Raw genomic sequence first — 13,289 nt, 5'->3', positions numbered from 1 at the left:
CTAGGAGCCCAGCCAAGGGTCCATTTGTCACTTTGCATTGAAAAGGTAGAAAGGTCAGAAGGAGGAAGAGCCATATCCCTTCCCTCCCTTCTCTCACCCCTCCTCATAAAAGGACCACCAACCCATTTCAAGGAACAAACTACGCATGCTTAATTGCTTTTTTCCTAATTAGCATAGGAAGCAGAGTGTGGGTGGCAACGGGGTTATGAATATGCATTTGTGTTCCATATTTCTGGAAATAAAAAGCCTGTATTCACCTGTATTCGGGGCCGTGTGTATTAAGGGGTGATCTGACACATCGGCCCAGCGCTGCTAATAATCATACACTTTTTAACCCTGAACCAGTTCAAGAGTCTTTGTCTCAGTTGGATAGTGATACTAGATCATATCCATATTTTAGTAAATCAGTCTTAGAATGCAGCCAAAAATTGCATGTGGAAAAAGGAAAAGAACTGGTGGGTTTGGGAAGATGAGGATGGATTTTGTTAACAGCACATTGGAAACAGCACCAAGAGAAGGAACAATTGTTTTTGGAATGCTCCCATGTGAAGGTACAGCAGGTTTTAGTCTTGAGCTCAGGTTTGTTTGTGCAAGTGAAACAACAAAAACAACAATGATGATGATGATAATAATAATGATAATAATAGTAATAATTATAATAATGATAATAATAATCAATAATATATATTTATATCCAAAATTAAAAATTGATAATGTGCAATAATGTTGACAATACTAATTTGTGAGCTTAGCTTGCTCACTGTAACACTAAATACCCTACAAAAAAGGACTAGCAAAGACCCAAATGTCAATGGTAAACTTTGTGAATTGTATACACAGAATAAAGGAGGAAGGGGTGAAGTTGGCTGTTTTTATATGGTTTGCTGATGCTGTGATGTGGAATGCTTTGTCTGTTCCTGGGAAAAATACAGAGATTAAAACTGCTGGGTTTTTCATGTACCACACTATCCACAAATGGCAGGATTGGTTCCATGGCTGGAGAGGCTGTTAAAAGAGCAGTTGATAAAATGAGGAGATGGGAACCTGTCCCGGTGGAGAACCCATCTCCCAGATGGGCTCCATGCCCTTAACAATGGGCCCACTGGGAAATGGAAACCCCTGGGTGTGCACGGCTGCACCCAATTTGCAAACACAGCCATGGACAGTGAGACTTGGACCGCCTGGGAAATTGTTCTGGCTGTGATGGCCCCTGCCAGGGCCACCCCAGAGGCTGCAGGGCTGGACCTTCATGCACTGGAATTCATTAGGAGAAATCAGAAGCAAATGAGAGTTTACAATACAGGAATAAGAATTCAGATTCCTCCAGGACACTTTGGTTTGATAACTGCTCATTGGAGCTTGGCCTTGCAAAGGGCTCATGTCGTGGGAGGAGGAATTGATGCAGATTATCAAGGAGAAATTGAAGTAAGTCTGTTAAACAATAGTGAACAAGATTTGGTTTTCCACCACAATGCAGGGTAATACAGTTATCAATATTGCAGTTTTAAAAACAATTGTAAAAAAAGGACATCCACCTCAAATCACCTCCATTTGTGGAGATAAAAGGTATGGACCCAGCAGTCCTAATAAAGGAGCCAGAGTGTGGGTCCAGAGGCCAAATGGCCCTCCCAAGCCAGCTGAAGGAACAGCTCTGGGCAAAGACAACACTGTTTGAATCCTGAGACCTGAGCAGGAACAATGGGAATATGTCCCTGCAGCCAAGTGTTCTCTGCCAGAACAAGTCGATGGGATGGGATATTGTTTTACAGACCCTGCCAGACCAAATCTCCCTGTTTGCCCCAACGGCCCCTTTGGAAAATGCTCAGATCCACAGGGCTCCATTTGAAGGCTGATGTGACCCTGAGGGACTTCCACACCAATTCCAGCCAGGAGCCTGGCTGTCCCTCAGGGACTGGGACCCGGCACCTCTCCAGCCGAAGGGAAAAGGACCCCAGCAAGCCTTGTTAGCCACAGACAGCGCAGTAAAGCTGAACAGCAAAGGACCTTGGGGACATTATTCTGGAATTCAAAAGGTGCCAGCTCCATGGACAACAGAATTATTGTTCCTAACGTGAATGAGGGTGAGGAAAAAGAATGAGTAAGCTTGTGATGGTAAAGCACAGAAATCCTTTCACATTGTGGCCTCCAGCTAGAACAGGGCTTGGTTTCTCCGGAAGGGAAATCTCAGTCAATCCTGTAAAACTGATAATTGCATTCCTGTGTTCCACAGCAGTTTTCTGTCAGTGTCCCTGCACTGGATCCGTTACGAGTCAGAGCCCATTGACAGAGTTTTGGCCACCCCACAGGGTGAGCCCTCCGAGGGAACCCCATTCCTCCCAATCTGAGCTGAGAACATACCCAGCAATTAGTTACATTGAGTATTTTGGCTATTTTGATCTTTAAATTTTCAAAATAATTTTGATGACTAATGCCTTGATTAAATTCAGAGGTGTTTCTGGCAAACAAAGATCCTGTCTGACTCTCAAGATTCAACTTACAGGTGTTGGGGGTTAGGTGTCCTTTATTTTCTATTTAGTTCTGGCTTGCCTGTGGAATTTTTACTCATGACTTGCAGGGAAAACTTAACTGCGGGTACCTGGTGGGTGCTTGAGGAAAAACAAAGAGTTTGGCTGGGCCCAAGGGGGGAAGGGGGCAGGAAAAGGGGGGAGTGGGGACAGTTTGGTGGCTTCTTCAGCTTCGGAGAAGAACACTTTGGGTGCAGAGCTGTTGTGGTGGGGAGAAGGGAATTTCGCCATCACCCAGATGGAGCTGCTGCTTCTTCTCCTTCTTCCCTCTTCATTGGTGGCCTCACACCCCCTGTCCTGCCGGGACGTGCGGCAGTGCCAGCCACCGCCACGGAGCTGCTGATCCACCTCAGCCACTGGCCCGGGATCTCAGCTCATCCCTGCTGTTCCAGCTGAGTGTTCCTCAGAGCCCTGCAGGAGCACCAGCACTGACTGCCAACCCGAGGGGGTTTGTGAAACAAAGCCTCTCCTCCATCCTTTCCCGTCTCAGCCCAGAAAGCTGTCACGGGGTCCCTGGCTCTGTTTTCTTGCTAATGCTGTAGTTATTGTTGTTTGTTTGCCTGGTTATAAATACTAGTAAAGAACTGTTATTCCTATCCCAGATCTCTGCCTGAGAGCCCCTTGATTTCAGGATTATCATAATTCGGAGGGAGGGGGTCTACATTTTTCATTCCAAGGGAGGCTCCTGCCCTCCCTAGCAGACACCTGTCTCCAAAAACCGAGACATTTCCATGAGTAAATTTTACAAAGTTTTCAATAAAATTCTTATTGATAAATTTGACTCCATTTCATTTCTAACAAGCTGTTCCTAAAGATCCCGTCAGGCTGTCTTAGACACTTTGGGCAAGGGATTCCTTCCAAGCTGGGCCACTTGGGGGGGGATGGGGGCGGCCCCAGGGCGGAGGGCAGGGTGTGCAAGGGCCCTTTGTGACACGCTGCAGCACGGTCACCGTGGGATGGTGGCAACGGGAGCAGATGTCAAAGGGCCCTTTGTGACACGTGCTGCCATAGGAGCTGGCGGTGACAGGGCCACGCCACAGTGCTCGGTGCACGCGACGGGTCAGGACGCGCCAGAGCGGTGCTGTGAGGAGCCCCCGCACAGCGCACTCCTTTGTGTCGGACCTGGAGCTTTTCTGAAGCACTATTACTACAGGTGACCTCGAGGCCAGACCACAGGTCTTGCTGACTTGTGGCCTTGCCGAGGCTTCCTTCTTAAGGTTCTCTTGAGGGCAGACCGTGGGACTTGGTGACCCGGAGCTTTTCCGAGGTGTCGCCCATCCCTGCAGTCTCTGCCCTTGAGACCAGACCACAATCCCTGTTGAGGAGCCTCCTGTCCTTGTGGCAGGAGCCCTCAAGACCCAAGTGCAGGACTCGCTGTCTTGCAGTCTTGCCAGGACTTGAGTCTTGCAGGTGCCTTCCAGGCACGACTGCAGGACTTGCTGACTCTGAGCTTTTCCGAGCCATCTCTCCTGCAAGCAGCCATAAATCCAGTCACTGCCATGGAGCAGCGACCCCCAAGAGTGCCCAAGTTGGCCTGGCTTGAGGAGCAGGAAGAAGAAGGCTCTGGAGCTGTCCTGGCACAGGAGTCTGAAGAGGTGCAGGAGTTCCAGGCACCACAGGAGGGTGAGTTGCAGAGCTCGGCCTTAGGGCTAGTGCCTGTTGCCAGCTTGGCCCCATCCCATTACATGCCATGCCATCCCCTGGTGCTGTTCCTATGGAAAGGATTGGAGAGTCTGGAGGAAGATATGGAGCAGCGACCCCCAAGAGTGCCCAAGCTGGCCTGGGTGGAGGATGAAGAGGAGGAAGAGGAAGAAGGCCCTGGAGCTGCCCCAGCACCAGAGACCGAAGAGGTGCAGCAGTTGCAGCCACTGGAGGAGGGTGAGTGGCAGAGCTGGGCCACAGGGCTGGTGCCTGCGGCCATCTTGGCCCCATCCCATCCCATTGCATCCCATCTCATCCCATCCCACACTGTCCTGTGGACACACACCCATGGACAGCACAAAAAAGGGGCTGGGGCTGCCCCCGCAGCAGTGGCCGTGCTGCATCCCCTGGGGCATCCCGGGACTGTCCCTGCCTGGGGAACGCAGGGCTGGGCTGTGCTCTCCGGCCTCTCCTGCAGCCCCTCAGCTCTGGCTGCTCTTTGCCAGATGCAGCCATGGACGGCACACAAGAGCAGGACACCGCCCGTGGCCGCTTCCGCAGAGCAGCGCAGGTACCTGCAGCCATCCCCATCTGCGCTGGGCCTGCTGGCACTGCTCAGCCCAGCACCGCACTTGGAGCACTCCATGCAACTTCCCTGCCTTCCTGCCCTTCTCCTACAGTTTCTTTACCAATACATCAAGAGAATTGGCAAGGAAGACACCAGACCTATGGACACTGAGGTCAAAGCATCCTCAGAGGTCTTGGTAGAACAGAGCAGCGCTGCCCAGCTGGATTTGCTTGTAGAGACGGCTCTTTTCAATCCAGAGCAAGTAAGCAGCCTGTGGCCAGCCTTTGATCCTCCAGCAATTGCTTGGCTTTCCCAAGCCACGCCTGCTGCTCACTTGAAGCTTTTGAGGCCATGGCAGTGGGCTGGAAGAGAAGCACTTGTCTGGGGAAGAAGCTGGGCACATTGCTGACTCCCTCTGCTAGCATTCCAAGTCTCCCTGTGCCTTCTCCAGGTGCCCGGCGTGGTGAGGTACATCCACCAGTGGCTCATGGCCAATGAGGCTGCTGAGCACAGGATGGACTGGGCCCTGATGCAAGTGGCCGAGGCAGAGCCTGATGATGTGGCCATCACTCTCCTGCGGGTGGCCCCAACGTGTGACAGGTATGGGGCCCAGCTGCCCCGAGGCCTCAGGGCTCCCCAGCCCATCACCCTGTACAGCCCGGCCCAGGGCTGTGAGCAACACAGAGTTCCAGGGCCCTCTGGCTGCTCCCTTTGCCAGCCCTGCTACAAAGTCGGCCCCCGAGCCTGCTGCCGTGCTGCCAGCCTGCCCCTCAGGGGCCTGTCCCCACAGGGCTGGGCTGCCTGGCTGCTGCTGCCGCTCAGGGGCAGTGGGCATAGGCAGAGCTGGCGGCCAGCTCAGCTCCCCGCTGCTGCCCAGCCCACGGTGCTGTGTCTGACCCCGCAGAGCTGCTATGGCCATGTGGACGACCATCTTGCTCTCGCCCTGGATTTCAGAGGAAGTGACACCGCTCCTCATCAATGTGGTGGGGAGCTGGCCGCAGAAAAACCTGGGCACCTCTGATGGGGACAAGACGGCTGTCTTTTCCCTGACTGTGAGTTTCGGGAGCTGGCCTTTGCTCACCGCAAGGCCGGCCGCCTCTCCAGCAGCTCTGTTGCCTCCTTCCCCCACTGCATCTCCCTGCTTCAGGCACTGGCCACAAACCTGGCCTAGGGGCAGCTTCAGGGCCACCAGGCCCGCTGCTCCCCCTGCGTCTGCCCCGGCCTCTCCCTGCCACGCTCAGGCCCTGCCACACGGACGCCCCGGCACTGAGCGCTGTCTCGGCCTGCTTTGTCCTCTGCAGGCAACTCTGGTGATGTGGAAGATCCTCCAGGGGCCCTGTTGCCCACAGATCCTCACAGTCTATTTCCCCCGCCTCTTCGTGCATCTGCTCTTCCAAACGTACTTCAGTACTTTGTATATGACAGAGGACGTCCATACCTTCTGGAAGGAATGCCAGGAGCAACACGGCCTCTCCACCAGCCCCAACAGGTGCTCCATGCCACTCCTCCTGTCCCTGCCACTTCCCCAGCCTCGGAGCCAGCGCTCCCAGCGTCACCTGGGCTTTGCTGTGCACACAGGTTTGCAGTGCAGACCCTGAAGGCCCTGCTCTGCAGTCTCCACTTGGAGCATGTGGTGGTGGCAATGGAACGCAAGCGTGGCTGGGACACGCTGCTCTGTGCTGACACCCACCACTATGCCGTGGGTCTGCTGGCCAGGTGAGCCCCCCTTCTCCCCACTGCCTCTGGCATTTGTGCCCCCTGCCCGGGATGCCCCCCACAGTCCCCGTGGCCATGGGCCTGAGGGCCTCGTCACCGAGGGATGGCCAAGGAGACTGCAAAAGGCTGCGAGAGGAACCTGTCCTGGAGCAGCCACATCTCAAGGGCCCAAATTGCCTCACAGGGTGCTGGGGCAATAGGACAACTGTGTCCATCAGTCCTCCGCACCCTTGCTGAGACTCTTTCTGCCATTTTCTGCCTTCCAGGGTAATGCGCCGTGCATCCATCCACTTGTGCAAAAGCATCTTAAGCTACCTGCTTGAGGTGCTCAGCAAACCGTTGCCACACTGGGATGTCTCTGCCATGGCATTCCTTGTGGAGGTGAGCCTGATGGCCAGCACTACCTCGCTCAGCTCCCTGCCTGCCCTGTCCCCTGGCATAGCCACAGCTGCCTGGGATGGCACTCGCACCCTGTGCTGCTGCCTGGGCCCAGCCCTGCGCACTTCCAGGCTCCTGCCGGCCAGCTCCCCTCTCACTGCCCTGTGCCTTTCAGCTCCTAGATTGCCTGGACTTGAGTGACTGTGGTGACAGCCTAATGGACATCTTGTATAAGTACCTGTGGTACAATTCCACAGAGATGCATCACCAGGTGCTCAGGGCTCTCCTCCTGCTAAAGGACCGTCCCTCCATGGTGAGAAGGGGGCAGCAGCTGAAGCCGTGTGGGCAGCATGAGGCTGGGCAATGCTGTCACTTGGCCTTGGCTGGCCTTTGCCTTGGGCACTGAGGCAGCTCCTCGCAGCTCTCCTGCCTCCTGCTTCAGCTGCCCGAGTGCTTTGGGACAGCCCTTTGGCCTCTGGGCCCTGCGGCAGCTGCCCGGGCTTTCACACCCTTGTGTTCTGCACAGGCCGAAAGAATTCAGAGCCTGACAGGAAGACTAGTGCACCTCCTGTGGGACTTGGACAGTGACGTGGCCAGGATGAGCACTGCTCTTCTGAGCCATATTTTCCTGAAAGAAGACACCCCAATATCCTGGCGCAGGGCCCTGCAGCTGGCTGAGCCGCTCCTGAAACTCCTGGACAATGTAAGGCTCTGTGCCCCAGCCACGGCCACTGCCTGCTGCCCGGACACTTTGTGCCCTGTGCATTTGCAGACCTGTGCCGATGTGGGCCATAAGAAGCCAATGATAAGGTCATTTTTCCTTCCTTCCTTTCATACAGCCTGATAGCCACGTGCAGCTGCTCTCCATGTCTCTCCTTCGAAGAATGATGTCTTCGGCAGAAGAAGAAGGAAGAAAGCCCCTGAAGGAACGAGTGTACCAGAGCCTGCTCCCACTCTTTTTCCACTGCCAAGATGAGAATCGGCATGTGGCAGAGGTGAGGACTCCTGGGCTGCTGCTGCGCCTTGGCAGGGGGCTCAGCTGCCTCCTGCCCTGACGCAGGCTTGCAGGCTGCAGCCTCCTCCAGCCCTTGGCACTAGGACACTCCTGTGCCCTGCCTTGTGGGGCCATTTGCGGCTCTCTGCTGCTCCCCAGGCCTCTCGGACAACGCTCCTTCGCGCGGCTGACTTCCTGAAGAGGCCAGACCTGGAGAAAGCTGTGAGGAAGGAGAAGCTGTGGAAGTTTGCCAAGCTCGTGGTAAGGACAGCCTGGAAGTCCCAGCCTCAAGCTACAGAAGCCCCCTGGCCCCGGTGGTCGGTGTGTGGGGCTGGCAGCTGTGCCCCTGCCCACTGCTGCAGCCGGGGGCCGCACGGCTTCTTCTCCAGCCGCCTGTGGCCCCGAACCGGGTGCCGATGGAGCCCCAGCCCAGCGGGGCTGCGGGCCGGGCCGGCACCGCGGCTCCCCGGGCAGCAGCCGGCCCTCTGCCCCCTCCAGAGCCCGGCGCCAGCGGCTGCTGGCCGGGCCTCAGGGCTGGCCGGGCACGGGAGGCCGGGACTGGCCGCAGGCAGCAGCGCCCGGCCGAGGGGCAGAGCCCGCGCCAACCCTTCCCTCCTGCCGCTCTCTCCAGCTGGCAGACCACAGGATCCCCTTGGCCGAGCACCTGCGCCGGGCCCTACAGTACCTGCAGGACCCACAGGAGACCCTGCGAGCGACGGCCATCAGGGTCATCGGTGAGTCCCGAGCCCGGGCTCCCTCCCCGCCCCGCCGCAGCTCGGCCCCAGCCCCGGCTGCTGCCCCGGCAGCGGCACCCGGGCCCGGCGCCCTGGAGCCCCGGCTGCCCTCGGGGCTGCTGCTGCCGGCCTCTGGCAGCCGTGCCCTTGGGCTGAGTCAGGATGCGGCAAGGGCCCGGGCTGAGCCCTGCCGGGGCAGGAGGCCCTGTGGCCACAGGGCTGGCAGCGCCGCTGGCAGGGAGCTGTGCTGCTGGGACCCTGACAGGCTCTGTGTTCTCAGGGATGGCCGGGGAGCAGCTGAGGGGGCAGCACGCAGAGCTCCAGGTCTTGTGCAGAGGTGAGCCACGGCAGCGGGCTGACAGCAGTGGCTGTCGGGGGCAGCTGCAAGCCCTGGCCAGGCTGTGGAGGGCTCTGCTCCCTGTCCCGATGAGGGGCGGCGTGGGCAGAGCACAGTGAGATTTCAGGGCCACGTGGGGCATTTGTGGCCAGCAGCTTCGGGCTGACCCCCTTGGTCCCTGCTCCCTCCTGGCCAAGGCAAGAGCTGGCTGGCATGGCCCTGGCAGGGGGCTCTCGCTGGGCCCCCGCAGCTCTGGGGTCTGAGCGTGGCTCTGTTTGTCTCTCTTGCAGCCCTCGAACGCCTGATGGAGGACAGAAGCGGTGCCGTGTCAGACCTGGCACTTGAAACGCTGTATGTCCTCCGGGCCATCCAGAGTGCCCGATATTCCATCCTCCAGAGGGTGCACGATCAATTCCTCAGGGCATGGAGGACACGGCCTCGTCTGTCGGGCCTGGGCTGGCTGCGCTGCTGGAGATGTGCTCAGCGCTGATCTGGGACGTTCTGTTTGCTGGGGCCACCTGGGCCAGCCGGGAGTTTTTATTTCATAAGGATTGTTTTCTTCTATTTTTTTCTTTTTAGTATGTACATAATATAGGATATGTTAGGGCTGAGAGGCTCTATCTTCTGGGGCCACATGGGCCATCTGTTATTTTTTTTTTCATAGAGATTATTCTTTTCTTCGTTTCGTTTCCATCTAGTATGTAAATAATATATGATATGTTATAAACCACAAGAGTCCCAAGACCTTTCTTTTGCTGCCCAGGTTGTGTGGGGCATAGGGGAAGAGAGGGAAAAGGGTTCTTGTGCTCAGCAACCTGCCGGGGCGTGCAGTGGTGCAGGGGAAATGGCCAGAAGCCCCTTGGCCTTTGGTGGTTGTGCTGAAGCCACAAGCCCTGTGGCAGGCAGGAAGCGCCATCTGTGTCCTGCTGCCCGTGTGTTGCTGCCGTGATGGCTGAGGAGCTGCTGGAGCTCCTGTGGGGCTGCGGCGCTGCTGCCGGGCCAGGCTGGGGGAGCCCCTGAGGGCACGGGGTGCTGGGAGGCTGTGAAGGGATGAGGGGCTGCGGAGGCCCAGACGGGACAAGGCAGTGGGAAGGCACAAGGGGGATGTGTGAGGGAGTGGGTGGCAGGAGGTTCCAAGGGGACAGAAGGCCCTGGAGGAGCCGGGGTGGTGGGAAGCACTGAGGAATTGGGTGTCAGAGGCCATAAGCAGCCCCCGGGCAGCCGCCTGGTCCCTGACACCCGGCTGCTCCGGTGCTTCCCCAAAATGTCCCCCAGGCCTGCAGCAGAATGCCTGGAGGCTGGGACATCACCCCAGCGGGAGGGTGGGGACAGCCCGAGGTGCCCAGGCTGGGCTGGCTGGGGACATGGAGGGCAGGGGGTGCTGCCAGGCCACGGCCACTGGGTGCCTCCAGGAAGGGTCAGTGGGCAGAGGCAGGGCTGGCGGCCAGCCCGGGCCCTTGCGGCTGCCCAGGCCACGCTGCTGTGACCGAGGCCCCCCTGACACAGAGCTCGGGGTCCACAGAGCTGCTTCCACCATGGGGAGGGTGGCGATGTCTCCTCCAGCAGGGCTGCCCAGTGGCTGCTGCCCAAGCGGCTCTGGAGCCCACAGAAACAGCAGCAGAGTGTGCCCAGGAACAGCAGCCGCCCCAACGTCGGCACCTGCGCACTGAGGCGTCCCCAGCAGCCCAGTGCCAAACAGGGGGAGGCTGTGGGCACAATTGCCTTTGCTTTGGCAAAAGGCTTCAGCAGAGTTGGCCACAATGGCTTTCTCTTCACTTGCAGCCTTACAACAATGCTTGCCAGCTTCAGCTGCAGCCTGTGCCCGTGACTGACTTGGATGGCCGTGCTTGAGGGCGAGCTCGCCTTCCACACTCAGGTGTCCCAAGGCAGCGGCACTGGCACCATCCTGAGTGAGAGAGAGAGAGAGAGAGAGTCTGACGGGGCAGGAGCCCTGTGCTGCAGCTGCCCTCCCTCTCTTCTGTCCAGACACCTTAAAGACACATGAAACCAAATCCTGGACTTGCTTGGAACAAAGGAAGAAGCAGCATGCGCTGAAAAAAAGCAGGGACTTACACGGCTCAGTTTTGCTCTCCACTTGGGCAATCCCAGAATCCCTGAGCACTTGGTGTTGCAAAGTATCATCAACATCATCCAGTCTCCAACCACCCTGCCATGGGCACAGGTGGTGTGCAGGCACAGGTGTCACTAGAACTGGGAGAACACTTTTCCATGTTGACCTTTTCCTCTCCTGGATTTCAAGCAAAGATGAAAACATCATCTGGTGAATGACAGGTGAATAGTGTAGCTCACAGAACTAGGAGTAGGAGTCTCCAGTGGCCCATGGTGTGTCCATTCAACCATTGTTAGATTGTCCAGTTGGAGCTCAGCGCGGTGCAGCCCGGGCACAGGCACCAGGCTGGTCCATTTCAGCATCCCAAATTCTTGGTGGCTCCCTGTGCACCCATTGTCTCCTGAATCCATTCTTGAATTCCCAGTTACTGCTGTGCAGGACATGAGAACACAGTGTCAGGAAAATCAATTCACGAACACCAGAGATTTATGTCCAAAAAGGAGACAGAGGAGTCCTTTTTCTTTATTCGAATAAAGGGAGAGGCCATGGGGCATTCCCCTGGGGTCTCTCAAATTTTTGGAGGGCGCAGCCTCCTTTTTATCCTAATTCCCGGCCGCTTGTCCCTTCTCCCTTTCCCCATAGGCTGAGGTACTTGAGAGGTACAGGCTTCCCGGAACGCCTGATACCTGGGGTACCTTCCCCCCCCCACTCCCAATGCATAATCCTTTCTTAACTTTTTGGAATTCATAGTGTTCTTTCAGTGCCTCTTTGATCTTCTACTGGAATCCATCCCATTGTTTCTGTCGTCTCTCACTGATAGCTACATCTTATCAACTGACCCACAGCTTGTTTGTAAAGACAAACTCATCATTCCTCTCAATCCCTCCTCTTTTAATTTTTGTTAATAATTGTCTTTACAAACCTTAGTTATCATTGACCTAATTTCTTGTTCTTGTGTCTTTTTTGGCTTTGCAATTATTTGCAGTGGCATTACTTTCTGCCCTTTTGTAGCCATCTCTGGATCAGTAGGCACGGCTACTACCTGCATTCTTTTGATCACATGTTGAATAAGTTGTATTAAGCAAGGGATCATGCATGGTAAAAAGATTAGAGTTGCTACAACACATGAGAGGAAAAAAAGCATTTGTTTGACCCATAGGCCACCAGGTAACCATGAAAACATGTCCCATTCCCATCCTTTCCATGTTTGGACCGGTACATGGGCTAACTTTCTTATTCCTTTTGTTATTTGTTTTACCACTTTTCCATTGTCATCTATTTGCAAACAGCAGTTTGAGTCATTCAATTTTCCACATACCCCCCCTTCTTCTGCTAATAAATAGTCTAATACCATTCGATGTTGAAATATTGCATTTCTCATCTGAGTAGACTGGTCAGCAAGAAGGTCAAGAGCTGTAGCTGTCTGGTTGACTATTATTTCAAAGACAGCTTGCAACCTAATTATCCGATTTAGATTATAAATGGGTTCTCTGGCACCTGATATTAATTCATTTGGGTTCCAGGTAGCTGGTCCATAGTGTTGTATGATCCGTTCAGGTGGCCATTCATCTTTTCCCCACTTTTGGGTGCTCCTTCCAACCAGGGATGTATCAATAGACCGCTTCTCTCTAATTAGATCATCATATACTTTGATTCCTAACTGATTTCCTTGAACTTGTGGTAGCAGAAAGAACAATGGTCTAATATACCCCACATAACATATTCCTGACCAGTTTGGAGGTAGCCTGCGGTAAGCATTTTGGCCACAAATCCAGTAATGCCCCTTTAGAGCCCAGGTCCCATTAGCGAAGGGACCTTTCCAATTTTCATCATCAACTGGTGGGTCAAAATACAGTTTGCTTCCAGGGCCTAGTGGTCCACCCACAATAGTTGCCTCGCCATAAGAATCACAATATTTACATTTCCAAGCTCCTACATGAGGTTTCCACTTGCAATCACATCCCAGATCTGTTTTATTAGATCTGGACCAGAACCTGTTAAAAAGGGTTCTAGTTCCATTCCGGTGTTGCCATTTCCACTGATAGTCTCGGACAACATGTGTCTTACTTGTGGAATTATCCCAGGGGCAGCTTAAAAATAAAGGGTCAAAAAACTTATCCTTCCCCACTGCTTTACAGCCTTCAAAATCTTTTTGGTAATTATGGAAGGAACACCTTACCCAGCTACCATTAGTGAGCTTAACATGCGTTTGATTCCATCTGCCTCTATATCTGGAACAGTCATAAGGAGGGCAGTTGGGGGTCCAACAATCTAAACCCAAAGATAAAGTCCAGTCACAAACGCTCTTTCCCACATATGTGCTTC

At 55.0% G+C, this 13,289-nt stretch overlaps 1 protein-coding gene across 1 annotated transcript in view; it reads left to right on the top strand.

Moving 5' to 3' along the window:
- LOC147646149 (maestro heat-like repeat-containing protein family member 7) overlaps positions 1-9,466 on the top strand; it is a 165,252-nt gene extending 155,786 nt beyond the window's left edge. Inside the window, exon 16 of the mRNA XM_086873866.1 lies at positions 9,184-9,466. Within this exon, the coding sequence (XP_086729992.1) occupies positions 9,184-9,383 (200 nt within the window). The 3' untranslated portion in view covers positions 9,384-9,466. The remainder of the gene's footprint in view (positions 1-9,183) is intronic.
- The last annotated feature ends 3,823 nt before the right edge of the window (positions 9,467-13,289 follow it).

This window comes from Cyanistes caeruleus, unplaced genomic scaffold (genome assembly GCF_971803275.1).
Source record: "Cyanistes caeruleus unplaced genomic scaffold, bCyaCae1.hap1.1 HAP1_SCAFFOLD_119, whole genome shotgun sequence".
Classification (NCBI taxonomy): domain Eukaryota; kingdom Metazoa; phylum Chordata; class Aves; order Passeriformes; family Paridae; genus Cyanistes; species Cyanistes caeruleus.
Note: the sequence above shows the minus strand (reverse complement) of the source record. Positions and strands in the feature narration are given on the sequence as shown.